The sequence below is a fragment of the Medicago truncatula genome, chromosome 8 (genome assembly GCF_003473485.1).
Source record: "Medicago truncatula cultivar Jemalong A17 chromosome 8, MtrunA17r5.0-ANR, whole genome shotgun sequence".
Lineage (NCBI taxonomy): Eukaryota > Viridiplantae > Streptophyta > Magnoliopsida > Fabales > Fabaceae > Medicago > Medicago truncatula.
The window spans coordinates 28,738,872-28,758,293 of NC_053049.1; the positions used below are offsets into that span (position 1 = coordinate 28,738,872).

General features: G+C 31.0%; 3 protein-coding genes across 3 annotated transcripts; 2 read left to right on the forward strand and 1 right to left on the reverse strand.

The window, feature by feature from the left end:
• The first annotated feature begins 7,772 nt into the window (after positions 1-7,772).
• On the forward strand, positions 7,773-10,623 carry LOC11407458 (uncharacterized protein At4g14342). Its single transcript, XM_003628577.4, has 3 exons — positions 7,773-7,928; positions 8,009-8,218; positions 10,340-10,623. Exons 1-3 carry the CDS (start codon positions 7,923-7,925, stop codon positions 10,385-10,387), a joined length of 264 nt encoding a protein of 87 aa, XP_003628625.1. The 5' UTR covers positions 7,773-7,922; the 3' UTR covers positions 10,388-10,623.
• Positions 10,624-11,117: 494 nt separating this feature from the next.
• On the reverse strand, positions 11,118-11,620 carry LOC11405897 (allene oxide cyclase 3, chloroplastic). Its single transcript, XM_024773021.2, has 2 exons — positions 11,408-11,620; positions 11,118-11,311 (listed from the first exon to the last, which is right to left on the reverse strand). Exons 1-2 carry the CDS (start codon positions 11,616-11,618, stop codon positions 11,118-11,120), a joined length of 405 nt encoding a protein of 134 aa, XP_024628789.2. The 5' UTR covers positions 11,619-11,620.
• A 5,759-nt stretch (positions 11,621-17,379) lies between these two features.
• LOC11409998 (metalloendoproteinase 2-MMP) lies at positions 17,380-18,643 on the forward strand. Its single transcript, XM_003628579.4, has one exon. The coding sequence runs from the start codon at positions 17,440-17,442 to the stop codon at positions 18,559-18,561; it is 1,122 nt and encodes a 373-aa protein (XP_003628627.3). The 5' UTR covers positions 17,380-17,439; the 3' UTR covers positions 18,562-18,643.
• Positions 18,644-19,422: the final 779 nt, after the last annotated feature.

Consider the following 19,422-nt stretch of genomic DNA (forward strand, 5'->3'; position numbering starts at 1 on the left):
CATGTTGTTTGGCTGAAAAACACATGTAAAATACTAAAATGTCCTTCGACAGTTAACTGCTGAGGAAGTCCAAAACCTGCTGCTGATAACTACCGATGAAAACCTTAACTGCCGAAATTCAATCTCACCCATGTAGAGCATTTTCTTCCATCATGTAGCCATTAATGCATTTTGTTTTAATTTCACCCCATTGATTTGATTGTAATTAAGATTTAAGATTTTTAGTTAGCACTATACACAGTGAGAAGGTCAATTAGAAAGTTTTATTGAAGTTAAATGCTATATTTAATTGAGCAAGTCAATTATTTTTTTTGAATACGAGTGAATTTTTTTTAGAGGAGCAAGTGATTTGTTTTATCTTTACAAAGAATTATTCCCGACTTTCCAACAAGGATTTATCGCAAATAAAACTGGACAATTCCCCTAAAAAAATCTAGACAATTGAGAACATTATCAAATCAATTACTGTTAACCATCAAAAAAAAAATCAACTACTGTCATGAAATTCAAATGAACTAAATAGTACTTCCAAAAAATACTATACTTTAGTTGCTAAAAAAAATAATATCATCCCTAAAAAAAATAGTATATATTAGTTATTATTTTAATATTATATATTACTATTAGTATATTAGTTTATTGTTTTATATTATACAAAGGTGGGTGATAATTTTTAGTTACGGCGTGGTGAACACTGTGTAGAAGTATATGGGTATTATAGTGATACATATAATGATACACATAATGATAAAATATTTTAGATTAATTGAGAGATATGGTCAACCGATTCTGATCATTTTATTTGCAAAAATATTGCACCATCAATGACAAAAATATTACTCCTTAATGAGGAAGATATAGCTCCTTTAAAAATATTTTATCACCATTAATGCGTTGATCATCTTCCTTGTCTGGTGATGAGTGTTGACTTTCCTCTTTGAGCAACCAAAAATTTGCATGTAAGACATAAAAATGTGATCGGCACTTAAGAGATCTCGGCACTTAATTGCCGACGAATATAACTGGATTTCGGCAGTTAACTACCGCTGGTTAACTTATGCAGCAGTTAACTGTCGAGGGGGTATTTTCGTCATTTACTGGTGTGTTTAAGCTTAAACACATGTGTCAACAGCAATCCTCTCCACTTTTAGTGCCCAAACGCAAGTGGCAATCAAAACGTGAATTCCAGCTTCAACTTTTTTACTGACAGATATTTACCAATTTACTCATAACTTCTTCTCCAATTTTCTACGACTAATACCTCAAATTCGTCCTTGAATTTTCAAAAATCAGCCAAATTCGTCCCTGAATTTTGCGAAATATCTATTTAGTCCTCGAATTTACAAAATGTCCATCAAATCAGTCCCTCCGTTAAGTTAGTCTGTTAACGGAGGTGATGTGTACTGTTAACCTCTTACAAGGCTTACCACGTCAGATGTCACGCAAGCATGGACCAAATTGATTGATTTACAGAAAATTGCCAAGGACCAAATTGATTGATTTTCAGAAAATTGCAAAATTTCCAACGACTCTTTCTCCTCTTTCTCATGAACGACTCTTTCTTCCCTAAATATATTAATTTGGAACCCTAATGTTATAATTTGTCACATAGAGTTCAAAATCCCCAAAATTTCTTCCATGAATTGACGCCAAAGTTCTTCCCCAATTCAAAAAACTTAAAACCCTAATTTTTTTTTTATTCAATTCAAAATTAAAAAATTAGTGGTCATTGTTGAAGATTTGGTGTTCAGAAATGATGGGTGGTGGGCGTATGGGCAAAAACAGCTACAACAGTCGGTCTTCATCTTCAAGCTCTATGTACAATGATGATGTGAGAGAGCTTCAATGTTGGTGTCCTAGAATTTGTGTAGTAAGAAAAGCCAACACTGTCAATAACACAGAAAGGCATTTCTATGTCTGCCCTCTACCAAATGTTTGTTTAACAATGGTTATGTGATGTGTGAATGGTTTGTTAAAGTAATACTGATTTTGTCTTTTGATTGTATAGGATGATGGTGAAAATTGTAAATTTTTGTGTGATTGAGTTGTTTAAAATGTTATTGTATTGTATCAAGTCTGTGTAATGTTGTAATGAAAAGAGGTTGTCAATGAATGAATTTAACCCTTCTGTCAAAAAATTTCAATCCAATTGGTCCTTCTATTGTATGTCTATCCATCATATCGATCCCCAAATTAGTGAAAATACCATCAAATAAGTCATTGAATTTTCACAACATATATCACTGTGATCCTTGGTGCATACATTTGCTCAACAAAGTAAAAAGTAAAAGACATACACTTTGATTGTAAAAAGAAAGACATTTGCATACCATCATAAGTCATTACATAGCCAAAAAATAACATTGCGTAGCCATTAAGTCATTTGATGTTCTTAAGTCATTACATATCCAAAAAAGCATAAATTAAACAAGTCCAAAAGGCATTAAACTAGTCCAAAAACATAATTTAAGCAAGCATCACTGCTTTGGAAATCCTGGAATTTGGATAAACTCCATGTATTGGGGTTGAGTAGAAGCGGATGGCCCACAATTTGGATTTGGAACTCTAATAACTCCAGGAGCAGTTGGATTTTGTGAAGCAGGAACCCTTAGTGGTGTTTGTTTATGCCTGTCATTTGAAATCACTAGTTCTCTCATGACATATCTCCTTGTACCCATTCGCTGCAAATAAAATCAAATCCATCCTTATCATAGAGGGGTATAATTGAAAACACAAAAAAAAAAAATGACACTGAAATGTTGGTGTAAGCCCTAGAGGCCAATAGTTTATGTTAAACTTATCTTATGTATCATGACTTTTATTATTGAATAATATATGGCACTCTTTATTATATTTAGATAATGTTAATAAAGTCCTTAGAATAGATAGTTCGTGTAATAATATATTAAGTGTGACTTAATCATGAGATTACATTATCTTAAAGAACGCTATTCTTAAATGTATCCGTAGTCAAAGCTTTAATATGAATAAAAGATAATAATAAAGCGTCGAGACTATTATGTATGAAGACTGATGACCGCATCTCATGGGTCATAGATATGAGATATTAAGTATATACATAGGTATAAATATTAGGAGTAATATTTATATTGGATTGACCCACCGTGAGAATACTACATAGTAAGTTATGAAATTGTCATAAGATATTCTCACAATGATTATAATGTATATCGCTCTTAGACCTAAAACCACTATGATCCCTAGATGTGGACTCAAGTGCTTTGTTGTCATTCTAACGTTGTTTGTAAAAGGATAATCATAACGTTGGTTGATGGGTACTTGATGAATCATGCTAAGGGGCATGAGTGTCCTAGATGAGATTTGTCACTCCTCATAAGCAGGAGATATATCTTTAGGCCTCTTGATGAAATATGACTGTAAAACTGCATGGCTATGCCGAACTAAGTCAATATGAGATATTGGACTTATTCGCTGTTCAGTATATTTCGGGATCAAAAAATATAATTATTGATCTACACAAGGGTGACAATACCTATGCCTTGGGATCAATAAAAGGTATGGAGACAAAGGAGTAATTGTACACATGAGTATTATCATGGAAAGGTTTCGTCAGATCACTTGACATTCTTGTCACTTGGGTAGCAATGATGTGTTGCTAGATACCGCTCATTGTTTATAATATTAAATATCAGATTTAATATTATTGCCAATGTGACTAGAACCTATAGGGTCACACACAAAGAACAGTCATAAGAGAAATATATAAGTACGACTTATATAAGGGGTGCGTTTAGTAAATAACGCTAATTAGTAGGGTTGGGAATAGGCCAGGCCAGGCCAGGCTTTGATAGGCCTGAGCCTGGCCTACGAAATTTTTTGCAGGCCTGAGCCTGGCCTATGGCCTTTCATAGGCCTATTTTTTTGGCCTGGCCTGGCCTATTTAAAAGCCTGGCCTGGCCTGAAAGCCTATTTACAGGCCTACTTTTAAATAGGTTTAATAGGCCTCACTAAACATTCCATTTTATCTACTTTTAAATAGGTTTAATAGGCCTCAAAGCCTATTTGAGTGTAAGACTTGTCTATCACTATAAGGCCTTAAAAGCCTATTTCACTATAATGCTTTAAAACCTATTTAAAAAGTCCACTATAAAGCCTAACATGCATAAACAGGCCGGCCTATTAGGCTTCATAGGCTTTTTTGATAGCCTAAGCCTGACCTATTTACTTAAACAGGCTTTTTAAAAAGCCTAAGCCTAGCCTTTTTAATAAACAGGCCAAGCCAGGCCAGGCTTAAACAGGCCAGGCCATAGGCCCCTATAGGCCGGCCTGGCCTATTCCCAACCCTACTAATTAGTTAGCAAAATTACTAAACTCGTTATTGGGCTTAGTGAAGTCCAATAGTGGCTTCTGACTTGCATAGCACACAAGGAGTTCTATAAATAGAACCCTAGTGCTGAAGTTTGAGGTTACGCGTTTTGAAGAAACCCTAGCTCTCTGAAACTTCTGATTCCTTGGCTAGCATCGAGTTTTGGAGGAGCACTGTTCGTGTGGACTTGCTAGAGGCTTTGGTGCTTGCTGCTTGCTTTGCTGTGATCGTGATTCCGGTCTCCAGATTCCAGCTTTCAGTTTTCAGTTTCACACTTCGAGGTAACAGTCGAGTCACTGATTCATGTGTAATTCGTAATGATCCAAGGAAAGAAAATCGAATAATTTTCTGCTGCTTATTCTGTATTAAAATCGATTTTCCTTCATGAAAAGTTAACACTATAATTTTTACCATTTCCATCAAATTAGTTATTGTACACATGGTTGCCTTGTTGACACGTGTACAAGACAACACAACATGCAAGAGGACACATCATCGCCACTAACGGAGCTTTTGGACGGAGGGACCATTTTGATGGACGTCTGTAAAATTCAGAGACTAAATAGATATTTCGCAAAATTTAGGGACGAATTTGGCTGATTTTTGAAAATTCAAGAACGAAATTGAGGTATTAATCAATTTTCTACCTATAAATTTATTATTGCATACATTAGAAATGTTGAGCCTCTTTTGCAGATGAAACAGAGAGAAAAGAGGATAAACATAATAATATAACTTAAAAATAATAATTGAAAGACTAAGACTCAAAACACTGTGCATATCTGTTCTTAATCGGTGCTTCAATGGGTTAAGATTTTCATTACTGTGGGTGAGAGTGGTGTTTTTTTACGTGGATATGGATAAGGATAATGCCCAATCTACTAAAAAAATAACTAAGGTCTTTTTTCTTTTTCTTTTTTAAGAAGGAAATAACTAAGGTAGTATTTTTTTAAGCCCTGATTTATTGATTACGGTGCACTGTTAGTTTATAATGGATTATATTATATTTTTGACAAGATAATGGATTATATTATTATTTTTTACATCTTTTGAAGCTTATATTGTATTAAAAAATCATCCAATTGATAAAAGAAATTATTAAAAATGACTATCATAAATTAATTTTATTTTAAAATGATTTTTTTAAGGAATAAAATCCATTCATGATAAGTTGAAATAATTATCTAATGAGAATGAGATATTTACTTTTAAATACAATTAAAAGAATAGTTTGGTTTTTACGCATTCAAAATCAATTTTGATTCAAACTATCCAAACAACACTCATTTTTTTTTTTGAAGGAAGGAAAACATCACCAACTCATAAGAATCACTTTTAAACAATTATATCCAAACATAAATCAATTCATATCAAACTCACTTTTAACAAAAATCAATTCTCTTAAACTCAATTCTATCAAAATCAATTCTCACTGCCGCTATACCAAACACACGCACACACTAAGCAAATTTGCAAATGATTGTAATACACTAGGGTATTTTGGGACCCACTAACTGTCACATCAACATTCAATTAGAGAATTAACACCGTGGACAAATTTTGATAATGGAGATAAAATGTGAGGATTTTAAAAACATTTAATGAAATATAGAGACTATTCTTCAAAGGAGCGCAAAATATAAGGACTAAAAACATATTTATAAGAACATCACATGATATTGGCACCCCCAATGTCACCCAAGTGCTACCCGAACATAACTCAGTTGACAAGGACATCACAGTTAGAAAAAGAAGACAATGTGATAGGATTAAAGCTTAATCCTTCTTTAAAAAGGATTTTTTTATTTTAATTTTTTATAATTATTCTCAATATAAATAATAAACAAAATAATAATAAAATATAATAATATCATTGGAAGATTTTAAAATTAAAAAATAAAGGGTTCAGGGGCTCAAATCAAAGTGCAAGGACCAATATGATAAAGTGTTGAAAATGCAAGGACCAATATGATAAAGTGTTAAAAGTGCAGGGATGAATACCAAAACGTTGTAAAAATTTAATTATAATTGATCTACATAGCACATCGTTAGTTTTTATTTTTTTGATATGGACTTAACATCAGAACTAGTTGCAATTTTTTTATAAAGTGCAGAGACTAATGTCAAAAACAAAAAACTACACGGACTAATATAAAAAAGTGGTAAAAATGCAAGAACCAATTACATTTAAACCTTACAAAAACTATACAATTAATTTTATAATTTATGGTAAATATATCATGACTTAGACCATCCTCATTGCCGATCTCACCATTTAAAAGTTGGTGCCTATGAGATACTCCTATTGGGGAAAAAAGTATTTTGAACACTTAATGGGACAAAAGTCTCACTTAAGCATTTCAATTTTAAGTGGATCTCCTTATTGATAGATGATTAACGAGTCTCGTTTAAAAAAAATTATTAAATAAATAAATAAATAACGTGTACTTTAAATACTAAAAAATAGATGTCTTCCTGTGGATATGCTATTATATACACCAAACTTAAACAAACACTAATTTTGTATGAGATGAATTTTTTGGTGTAAATAAATTTTCAATCTAATTTAAAATATATTTTTATTAAAATTTGATGAATAAATTAATTTTCCACGGATATGATGATACTTACTTATTAGACCATGTGCAATGGAAAAAAATTTCAATACCCTTCAACATTCACTTTTTCAATTCCCAACACTCCACATCATTTTCTCTCTCATAATTCAACACACATTCAATTTTTACCTCTCCAATAGTTTTTTCATTCAACACCCTATCCCACCACCTTTTATTTCTTATTCTTATTTAATTTTATATTTTTGTTTTTATAATTAACTAAAATTATCGATTATAATTAAATTAAAATAATACAATCAACTATTTATTTTTTAGTTTTTTTTTGGAAAAACAAAATTTTGTAAAATAATTTATTTTTATTTTCTTAACTTAAAATGCGACACACAAATAACTTAAAATGCAAGACAACAAACTAAACACGCGACACACAAATAACTTAAAATGGAAGACAACAAACTAAGCATACAACACACAAGTAAATGAGTAATCAGAAGAATTTTGGGTGTTGAATTGATTATTATTGGGATCCATTTTACTAAACAAAAACTAAAACTTCAAAAGAAATGCAAATAATAAGATTAAGAGAGTGAAAAATTTGATTTTTATTCTGTGTCCAAATCAAATGATCCAAGTTTCTATTTGTAGAGAAAAAAAAATCACGAATTTTGGTAAAAAAAATAATAATTTTTTTTTATTTGCTATGAAATAATTGAGTCCAAATTATTAAGAAAATAAAAATCCAAGCAGCCAATCGTAACAAGCCACGTGTCACTGCGGGCCAGGCTTTCAACATGTTGAACCTTTTCAACACCTCTCTCCTCTTCCCTCATATTCAATAGCCTCCTCCAATGGTCTCAACATGTTGAATATGGCATTCAACAAGCCATTGTAAATGGTCTTAGTTTATAAAAGAGGGAGCGGTCGAGTAGTCGTGAGAGTTGAGACATTAACATTGAGTAGGGTTTGACGGACGAAGAAAATAAACGAGAGGCAATATGCAGGTAACAGTTTTCCCAATTTCCTCATTTCCTTCATTTTCTTTTTTCTTCGCTTATCAATTTCTTTTATTATTCTGTTGCAGGCGAGTGATAGGTTTAACATAAATTCGCAACTTGAACATCTTCAAGCTAAATACGTTGGAACTGGACATGCTGATATCAACAGATTTGAATGGGCTGTGAATATTCAACGTGATAGCTATGCTTCATACATTGGCCATTATCCTTTACTTTCTTACTTTTCTATCGCTCAAAACGAATCTATTGGTAGACAGCGTTACACTTTTATGCAGGTAATTTTTCTCATGTTTATTGATTTGAGCTTAGTTAAGTGATGAATGAATTACAAGATAATTAATTATTCAAGTCCCATGAATGAATGGAGTATGATTAGGTTACCATGGAAGACATTGATGTTGAAACATATCTATGAATACGCAGGATAATTTTGTAAATAAAGAATTTTCCTTAGTGAGATAATAAGTAACTTGGTTAGCTTAAGATTGCAAAGTTCGACATCATATTTAGCAATAAAGATTTAAAATAGATTCCCACACATGTCAACTTGTAGTAGGCTGATTTGTTTCTTTTGATTACATGCTCAATACCTGTTTTGTCAGTAGTACTGCTATGACAGGCAATAGCGAAATAGCGGAGAGGACTAGGGGTCTGCTGTGATGCTAAAGCCTGTTGCAGTGCATTTTCTTGTAGTGCAATTTGTTGCTGCAAATAGGCGACTAGGAGAGTGTTAGTACCCAAACTCTGGTTTGTTATTTGGAAATGGTACGCTTAGCTAGAGAGGCAAACCGTGATTTAAAAATCATAGGAAACGATGAGAGGGAGATCTTCAAGCGATTTAAGAGAGAATTGAGTCCTTCGGGTTAGGAAGTTTGCTGACCTTCAAAGTTCTTCATCGTTCTTTCCTTTGTAATTGAGTCATATCCCTATTTATTTCTAATAAAATACCAGATTCCTATCTTCAAAAAATAAAAAACAGATTTGTACCTCAGAAAGAGAGGTATATTTGAGTTTAAGAAGGGAACAGTGGGTCATGGAATAATAACCTCAGAAAGAGATTCCCATCTTCTGATTTCTGCACGCCGGTCAAAAGAATACCCATTTTCTGCTCGCAGGTCAGAAGAATACTCGTTTTCTGCTCGCAGGTTAGAAGAAGACATGTTTCTCCATGCGGGTCATAAAGAAAACCCATTTTGAAAATAGGATTATTTGGTTAAAAAATCGTGCTTATTAATTATTATGATTTAATTATTTTAAAAACAGGGCAACCTTTAATTATTAATTAATTTTGTTTAGAAACTGTCTTCGTGACCCTCTTTATCCCCTGCAGAGACCATTTTTGTCTAGTGCTACTTTTCCTTTCCATCCTTTCTTGTCCATCTCTGTCCAGTTTTCCCGTTTCATCCTTATTCTCCCTCACGACCAATTCTTCCTGTTCTTCTCTGTTTTCTTTGTTAACCAAATTGCTTCTACTTCTCATGTTGCTACTAGTCCGGGATTTCCTGCTACTCACTCTCCTGTCCTTAGCTATAGAAAAAAACCCTAAGAATGTGATAGGAACTGATATCAAAATATAAACTAATAGTAAGATTACAATATAATCCCAAGAAATTCGAGAGTCTTGGTTGTTTTACTAATTTTAGTTGTTTTGTTTGTGACTTATGAAGTTGTGAGTTATGAGTTTGTAAGACTTTATTTACTGACTTCCTTATGCTTACAAATTTTAATTTACATAAGTATTTTAAATGTGATTTAAGGTTTCTTTGTATTATGCTATTTATGTGCATATGAATTTATATGCATATATGATTTTGTATCATTAGATTAGTATCACGATTGCACGATTTTCAATTTTACTCCCCCTTTCCAATTTTGTGTAAAACCTTGATTTTAACTACCTTCTCACGTACTTTTCATCTAATAAGTTCCTCAACATTATAAAAATCTATATAGATTAAAGTGGCGACATCTCAATATCTGAGGAAACCAAGCTTTCATACCAGGAAATCAAAGATGTGCCAAATCGTTCTATATTGAATCGTAGTCTAGAGCCAAATGAAACTGATTCCACTTGACTTGGAATTCATTTGGTTACAAAAATATTTGGAGGACGAATATAGCGACACCCTAATCTTTGGAGAACCAAAAGGGTTAATTCAATTCTTTTTTTTTTTAGAATGAAATGACAAGTATTAGATGTTAATTTTTGTTAGTTGGGGGGGGGGGGGGGGGGGGGGGTGGGGTTAAACCTTATGACCCCCTTATCACTCCAACCACTGTCACTACTTGGTTTATTCAATTTTTATTTTACATTATTTGATTGATTGAACTATGATTAACATTCTAGCACTTTATACATCTTAATTGATAAAATCTACCTTTTTTTTTTAATGCAGAAAATGCTCCTGCCTTGTGGTCTGCCTCCCGAAAGAGAAGAAGAGTAGGATTACTATTGGCATTACAAAAGGATGATCATAGAAGAGTTTAAAGGACTTGACCGTATGTTGTACTTGTACCGTACAATCTGATTGGGGAAACAAATGTTGTGTTTAAGATTGTTCCATCTTTTTCTTCTTTCAGTTGGTAGTTGCTAAACTTTGTCAGTTTTTATGGTATGTAACTTTGGAAACTAGACCACGAGACAATGAGTTGCAGAAAAAAATATTTTACTTTTCATTAATTTGGTTGTAGACTAGTAATACTAGGGAGTTTTGAAGAAAATTTTATGTATCCATACCCCTCCCAAAAGCTAACATATAAATTAGTTGAACAAAAGCCAACAGAAATTGTGTTGAACTGCATGAATCAAGAATAACATTCCTTTAATTAGCAACATTTTTTCACAAAAAAAATGAAAAACTCAATCTAAATGACACAAAATGAGTCTACTACGATATAATTTGCAATTAAGTCTAAGAATTTGTCAAAAATATTCAATTAGATCCCTAAACAACTTTTTAACGGAGTCTTAGAACCTTCAATTTTTAATCATAAGTGACATTTTAAATAATTTGTAATTATGTCTCTAAAGGTCAAGGATGCAAAAAGAAAATGTTGAAGCAGTACTAAATGTACCGTCCACCACCACATCATTGAAAATAATTTAAAAGTTTAGAGATCCAATTAAAAACATTTTTTACTTTATAGGCCAAATTACAATTACTAACAAAGAAATTAAACCGATAAAAAACTACCAATAATTTTGATCACAAAAATATAAAAGAGAATTAATAGAAAGAAATTTACTTTGTTGCTGAAGGAGACTAAGTCACCAAGAGAATTGACACTTTTATTGCTTAACCTCGAGTAAGCAGGGCTACCACGGTCACTCTCATTAAACTCATACACATGCATTTCTTGAACTTTTTCTGCAAAATCAATCAAAGAAACAAAAAAAATGTATCAATAAAAAAACCAAGAAACTTTTGAAAAACACGTATATTTGGTATGAATATGATTATTACCAGTGTCAGCATGCTCATTTGCTTGGCTTTTGCAAGTAAAAGATTTCATAGGCAACGAAGAAAAGCAAGATTGTGAGAATGCAGTGTTCATCCTTAGGTTCTTTGTGAAAGCAGATGAGGGTGTGAGGAACGATTTCGGGGTGGTGGCAAAAGCAGTTGGTTTAACAAAGGAAGATGGAATAGTTCTCAAAGCATAGCTTGAAGAGGCCATTGTTTGTTGATTCTTACTAGCTTGTGTGATGAATAATATAAGCAATGGTGATTTATATATATAGTGAAGATATAATATATAATGTATAAATTTTCAAAATGGAGGAAATTATTTGGAAATTTGTACACATATATATAATAATAGATATATCCATGTAGTTTTTTACTCATGAAAAAGATATATACATGCTAGTTCAATGGTCAAAGAAATATGGACCGTGGATTAGAAAATTGAAGTGTGGCTTCTACATTTTCTTCCGTTGGGAAATTGGAACATCATCTTTTCAAGAGAGTTTAATGGAAATTGATAGATATTGGCACCACTATACTGCATCATTATTTTTAATTTAATTTTATATTTGATTCATTTTTCGGTCTAGGTTCAACATTTTAAAATTTGTTCTGAATTTTCTTAGTTTATTTCCAAATAGCTTCAATCAATCAATGAAAAATTTGGACCATCAATCAATTTTTTGTTTTAATCTACAACAAGAGACAAATTGTCACACCTGTTCACACAACACATACAAAAAAATTAAACTTATTTTTGAATTTCAACTCCAAGTTCTAAAGTTTAAAACAATCAATGAATTACATAGAAAGTTTAGAATGGATGAAGATAATAGATGAACATCAGGTGATTCTCATGTCTTTTAGAAATGGGAAAACATTTGATTGAAATAGTTGAAAGGTAGGTGTTTAATTTATATTTTAAAATAGATTTGTTGGTATAAGTTTAATTGTATTTTCATGAATTAAATTGTTTATGTTTCTGTACCAAAAAAGAAAAAACTGTGTGTAGGTTATTCTTTTTTTCATATGTATGCGTTTATTTGACAGAGGAAAATATGAATGCGATTGACAATAAACAAATGAAGTTGTACCTCTCATCAGCCTATAGTTTCTAACTACTAAGGTAATGAAGGTGTTCTTTTTTTATCCATAGGGGCTCTACCTCTTACAGGAATTGATTGATGGTCCTAATATTCTTCCTAATATTTTGTGTTGTTTTAGAGTATGTTCTATATCGTGATTTTGTGTGTTTGCATGAATATGAATGTGATTTGTACAAAAAATATAGAACATGAGTAGCTGAATTCTTCTCTTTCAATTCATTCTTGCAAGGCTTCCATGACAATGAGTAGCTAAATCTCCTTTGTTGGGATTAGAGGTACTTGATCTTAGCTAAACATGTAATCTTTTGATCTATAAATATATGGTTCTAACATTGATTTGATATTGATGTTATTCTTGCACTTTAATGCTTATGTTTGATTTAATTGTGATTGAGAAATACTTTTGAATCTAGGTTTAGAATAATCATCTATCAAAACATAAGTTCTAGACATGGAATTGATGTTTTAATAATCACCTTTTGTATCCAAACTAAAAGCTTTCTTATCATTCAATAGATTGAAAAATCATCGATTAAATGATAAGACCGACTCTTGAATCATTCAATAGTTTGAGACATCAACGATTGAATGATACAATTGATTTCACAATATTGTTTGGACACGAATGATATTGTCGAGGGATACGTGATAATATCAAAGAAAAGCTATAAACCATGTATGGTTATTAGATTACGTGTGACGCTTGATTAAGGAACTCTAATCCTAACAAATTTCACGCCTTATTAATCTCAATTTCTCACCTTCAGTTTAGGTAGTTTCTACCACCTGCACAAAGAAGCAATATAGATGACCTATGATATTCTTTGCACCAGGGGTAAGATTTCATGTTAGGTAGTTTCTACCACCTGCAATACCAACTTTCTCACCTTTCCCATCTTCAGTTCACATCCTCAACAATTTGTGAGTCACAAATAACCTTAATCAATAAAACTCATTCTAAAAATACATGAGATGTCAAAAGAAATAACTGAGTTCCTTAGAGCTTAAGGTGGAATTTATGATATTGTAATTTTTACCACCAGTATAAAACTGTTTGAAATAATAGCTACAATGTAACTTATATGAGCAGATTGCTTGTGAAACAATAAAAGTGAGTTAGACAATTTGTTGGTGAGGTAATTGACAAAAGTTCCACTTTGTTCGTTACATGTACTTGTCAGAAGCTCATGCGGTTTACCTTCTTATTTTTTATTTGAAAAAATGTCTCCTTTCTTTGAAATTATTTTGTAAAAAAAATAGAACTGAGTTTTTTTGTTTGAAAGGAGAACCAAGTGTTTTTATTGTTGAGAGAAACAGTTGTAAACTTTATTTGAGGATCAAAATAAAACTAAAATACTGGTAATGTTTTTCTTGACAAAAAAAATACAATAGAAATGTTATTCAATTCAACACGGAAAATAAGTATGATCTGAAAAAAGATTAACATATAATTTTAACTTTGTAACTTCAAAGAACATAGTTTAAATATTGTTGGAGACATTTATAAAATGGTCATTCGTATTATTTATATTGTGGATGGTGTCATTGATCATTTACTCCTCGAAAATCTTTCCTACATGGCATGTGGTAAAATTTCACATTTGTGCCACCCCGTCTCAGGAAGAGTTTTAAATTAGGTTAGAAACATGATATTTTGACACAAAATTTGACAAAAAAATTACATAATAAACATATAGTCAAATGGACGTTAACAAATATAACAAAGTGTTGCAGTTCATTAACCATAATGAACACAATTAACCATAATTTTAAACGTGATTAACATGAATTTCAAATGTACATTTTAACACATATTATGGTTAGTTAATAGGAGTATGCTTACAAGGGCACTAAGAGTGTGTTTGGATGATATAATTAGAAATTTTAGAATTCGAGGCAATTCAAATGATTCGATTGAATTTATTTCATTTCTAAATGTTTTTGTTTGGATAGCAATAAAAAAAAACTCCTTGTTAACATTTTGGGATACGTTTATAAATTATTAAAGTTATTAGTGATGCTTGAAATTTAAAAAATAGGGATTAGTTTGCAATTTTTTTAAAAAAATTAGGGGTCAATTTATAATGTTTTTTGAAAATTTAGAGGTCAGTTTGGAAGTTTAAAAAAATTGGGACCAACTTGCATTGAATTTTAAATAATTAAGAACTAATTTGATATTCATATTGTATAGACTATAGAGTAAGGAAGCAATTACAAAATTTTAACATTTAAGTGCCGTTTAAAATTTAACTTGGATAAAATACTTCATAAATTTTCATCAATTTTTAAATTCTCGAAATTAATCACCTAAACAATGGAGTTATATAAAAGAATTTGAATTCTCTCAAAAAATGACATTACATATACTTCAAAGATTAGTCCTCGTGAGCTTAGCTTAGTTGGTTTGGATAATGTATAAAATATGCATGGTCTGGGATTCAAACCCCGAGTACCACAAAAAAAAAAAAAAATTCTTCAAAGATTAATAATAATTTTTTAAAAATAGTTTCATAATTATTGCCGTTACAAGCCCACCTTATTATTTTTTGGTACAAATATTTTACACTTTTTTTTAGTTACCAATATTGATACAAACTTAGATGTGATATGCGGTTGAATACACAAAGTGGTTCTCTCTTTTCAAAGAGAGTTTTTCACAGGTAAGAATCGAACATGTGATCAATTATTTAGGATGTTAAGTCAGACATTTATCACATTAACCAATGCATTTGTGATATTTTACACTTTACGTGTAAAATTTACAGCAACAATATATCAAAATTTATTTATTCTTCTAAAATGACATGAAACTTTCAATGAAATTTTTTAGGCTTAATTACACTTTTGATCTTTGCATTGACTAATTCACGAAATTGGTAACATCTCTTTTAAATCGAACAAAATCGTCCCTAAACTATATGTTTTGTGCAGTTTTAGTCCTATCTCCCTATTTCCAACTCCAGAAACGCTCAGAAATGACAGATTTAGTCCAACCACCTATACTCAACAATGAAATAAACAAGGGTTAATAGTGTTTTTCACCCCTGTAATATAGGTCATTTTCAGTTTTCGCCCCTATAAAATTTTCGGTTTGATTTGCATTCTTGTAAAACTTTTTTTTCCGAAAAACACCCCTCCTCTATCCAACTCATCAAATGCGCATATGTGGCGCTGACTTGGCTTTCTTTTTAATTTTATTTATTATTAATTGTCTACATTAGATTTATAAAAAAAAATCAGAAAAATATTCAGATTTTTTTCCATAAAATTTAAAAATTGATTTTTTTTTTCAAATATTAAAAAAAATCAGAAAAAACGATAAGATTTTTTTGAAATATCTGTTTTTTTTTTTAAAAATTCAAATATTAAAAAATTAGAAAAAAAAATTCGAGGTTTTAAAAAAAAGTCATATTTTTTTCCAGAAAAAAAAAAAGTTTTAAAATTTTTTCTACAAAAAAATTATGGAAAATGTTTTATTTTTAAAAATCTGGATACAATTTTTTAAACAAATTTAGAAGCAATTCAGATTTTTTTTTTTTTAAAGATTCTAGAGTTTAATTTTCAAAATAAAAAAAATAAATTCGAAATTTAAAAAAAAATTCATATTTTTTTCCCGAAATAAAAAACAGTTTTAAAATTTTTTCCAAAAAAAAAATTCTGGAAAATATTTTATTTTTAAAAATATGGACATAAATTTTTTAAAAAATTTAGAAGAAATTAAGATTTTTCGAAATTTTTTTAAAGATTCCTGGAGTTTAATTTTCAAAATGAAAAAAAAAAGTTAAATTAGAAAAAACAAATTTGAAATTTAAAAAAAAAAGTCATATTTTTTTCCCGAAATAAAAAACAGTTTTAAAATTCTTTCTACAAAAAAAAATTCTGGAAAATGTTTTATTTTTAAAAATTTAGAAGAAATTCTGATTTTTTTTTTCGAAATTTTTTTAAAGATTCCTGGAGTTTAATTTTTAAAATAAAAAAAAAGTTAATTTAGAAAAAACAAATTTAAAATTTAAAAAAAAAAGTCATATTTTTTTCCCAAAATAAAAAACAGTTTTAAAATTTTTTCTGCAAAAAAAATTCTGGAAAATGTTTTATTTTTAAAAATATGTATACAAATTTTTTTAAAAATTTAGAAGAAATTCAGATTTTTTTTTCAAAAATTTTATTCCAGATTTTTATTAAATCATTTTTGAAATTAAAATTTGAGAATTTTTTTTTCTAATTTAAACAAAAAAAAAGAAATTTGGAAAATATTTTTCGTAATAAAAAAATCCTGAATTTTTTTATTTTCAAAAATTAATTTTCAAATTTTTAAAATTAATTTTATTTCTAAATTAATATAAATGAATTTATATTATAATTTTTTTTTTAAAAATAGTCACAAATGTCACATGTAGCCTTAGAAAAATAAAAAATAAAATTAATTATACAGTCAGCACACCACATAAGCATATATGCACAGTCAGCATGCCACACGGTGTACCACGTCAGCAAATATGTACAGTCATATGGGGGAGGGGTGTTTTTCGGAAAAAAAAGTTTTACAAGGATGTAAATCAAACTGAAAATTTTATAAGGGCGAAAATCAAAATGACCTATATTACAGGGGTGAAAAACACTATTAACCCAATAAACAATGAATAAATCATGTGGGTACAATGAATTTACTTTGTTCAGCACACAAACAAAAAAAAATTATAATTTTCACGACAGGTTTCATGTATGTAACATATCTCGAAAATTAGGTTAGTGTTTTAGAGAAGAAAACAAGTTATTCAAACTTGGATCACATCATCAACAACACCAATCAATTCAATGCCGAAGACTTTGTGTTTGGGTCTTTGGGATACCCCTTTTAATACTCCTTCACTCTTCCGCTTTGAATTTGAGTTACATTTCTCAATTCTCTCACCAAACCAAACAAACATGAAAAAACAACAACTTATCTTCCCTCTCACAATTTCATTCTCTCTCACTCTCCTCATTGTTTCAGCTCGTCTATTTCCCGACGTCCCCTCTTGGATACCTCCCGGCACTCTCCCGGTAGGCCCGTGGGATGCCTTTCGCAATTTCACCGGCTGCCGTCAAGGCGAAAACTACAACGGCCTCTCTAATTTAAAGAACTATTTCCAACACTTCGGTTACATTCCCCGCTCGCCAAAATCAAATTTCTCCGATGACTTCGACGATGATCTCCAAGAAGCAATTAAAACCTACCAGAAGAATTTTAATCTCAATGTAACCGGTGAGCTCGACGACATGACTCTCCGGCAGGTCATGCTACCACGTTGCGGCGTAGCGGATATTATTAACGGTACAACTACCATGAACGCCGGCAAGGACACAGAAACAACGTCAAACAGTGACAGCAAGCTAAGGTTCCATACAGTATCACACTTCACCGTGTTTCCCGGTCAACCAAGGTGGCCGGAGGGAAAGCAGGAACTAACCTACGCGTTCTTCCCCGGTAACGAACTTACAGAAACCGTGAAAAGCGTCTTCGCAACAGCGTTTGCACGATGGTCGGAGGTCACCACGCTGAAATTCACCGAAACAACGTTATATTCCGGCGCTGATATTAAGATCGGATTCTTCAACGGCGACCATGGAGACGGCGAGCCGTTTGACGGAAGCTTGGGAACGCTAGCGCATGCTTTCTCTCCAAGGAACGGGAGGTTTCACCTTGACGCTGCAGAGGACTGGGTAGTTTCCGGCGATGTGTCGAAGTCGTCGTTACCAACTGCGGTTGATTTAGAATCAGTGGCGGTGCATGAGATTGGGCACTTGTTAGGATTAGGTCACTCATCGGAGGAGGAAGCGATAATGTTTCCGACGATATCGTCACGGATGAAGAAAGTAGTGCTGGCTGACGATGATGTAAGGGGAATTCAATATTTATATGGTACTAACCCTAGTTTCAATGGCTCCACCGTCATATCGTCACCGGAGAGGAATATCGGCAACGGTGGTTGCAGCCTCACTTCTTTGTGGTCCCCGTGGAGACTTTTCTCTCTGTTGACTTTTGTATTATCACATTTCTTGCTATAGGAATTGTTTTTTGTTTGAAAGATTCATATTATAGGATTTGTTTATTTACATTTATGTATATAAATTTTGCATATAATATTTATTGTGGGCCTCATGTTTGCAAGTAAAAAATTTATGAAAATGTCTGCAAGCTATTTGACTAGAGTAAAAATTATTACGTGAACACTGATTTAGACATATTTTCTTTTTATACACAAGGATGTAGGCATATTATTTGGTCATATATATATATATATATATATATATCATATAATTGTTTACAAAATACTTATTATTTAATTGTTTGTTTTCATTTTCTATATTATTTGAGTGTGTTTAAATAATGTGACCAAAATTTTGAGTTCTCTAAAATTTATTCATTTGACTATGACTCCAATAACGTTGACATTCAAACTAATCCAACAAAAAAAAAAAAAATCATAAATCAATATAAAATAAGTAAAAATGACTTTTTTTTTTTTTTTTTATCAACGAAATAAGAAAGGAAAAAAAAAAACTTAAAACCAAATAAATATCAAGGGGTGTGTTTGGATACAATTTTATAAACTGTCTCTATTGGAGTTTAGATTAATTTTTTAAGGTACTACTAATTTGTATAAAATAAAGAACTGTTTCTAGAAACGTTAAATAAGTGAGGTATCAAATGGATGACACTTTTTTGTTGAGATGAACTTGGATGATGAAAATTTTACGGGGATACTAAAAGTAATTTTAACCTAAATTTAAAAGAAAGGTAAAAATTATGCATTTGAAGGAATTTGCATAAAAATATATATGTACTTAAAAGAACTTAAATTAAGCTTGTGACAAAGTGTCAAACACCGATTCAACTCACACGCTTAACTGTAATATTTTGAGTTC

Excerpts from the sequence above, each read along its gene's own strand:
- LOC11407458 (XM_003628577.4), top strand. Across the intron at positions 8,219-10,339 it reads AGCGTTACACTTTTATGCAG|AAAATGCTCCTGCCTTGTGG; the intron begins GTAATTTTTCTC and ends TTTTTAATGCAG.
- LOC11405897 (XM_024773021.2), bottom strand. The coding sequence starts at position 11,618 with ATGGCCTCTTCAAGCTATGCTTTGAGAACTATTCCATCTTCCTTTGTT. Across the intron at positions 11,312-11,407 it reads AAATGAGCATGCTGACACTG|AAAAAGTTCAAGAAATGCAT; the intron begins GTAATAATCATA and ends TTGATTTTGCAG.
- LOC11409998 (XM_003628579.4), top strand. The coding sequence starts at position 17,440 with ATGAAAAAACAACAACTTATCTTCCCTCTCACAATTTCATTCTCTCTC.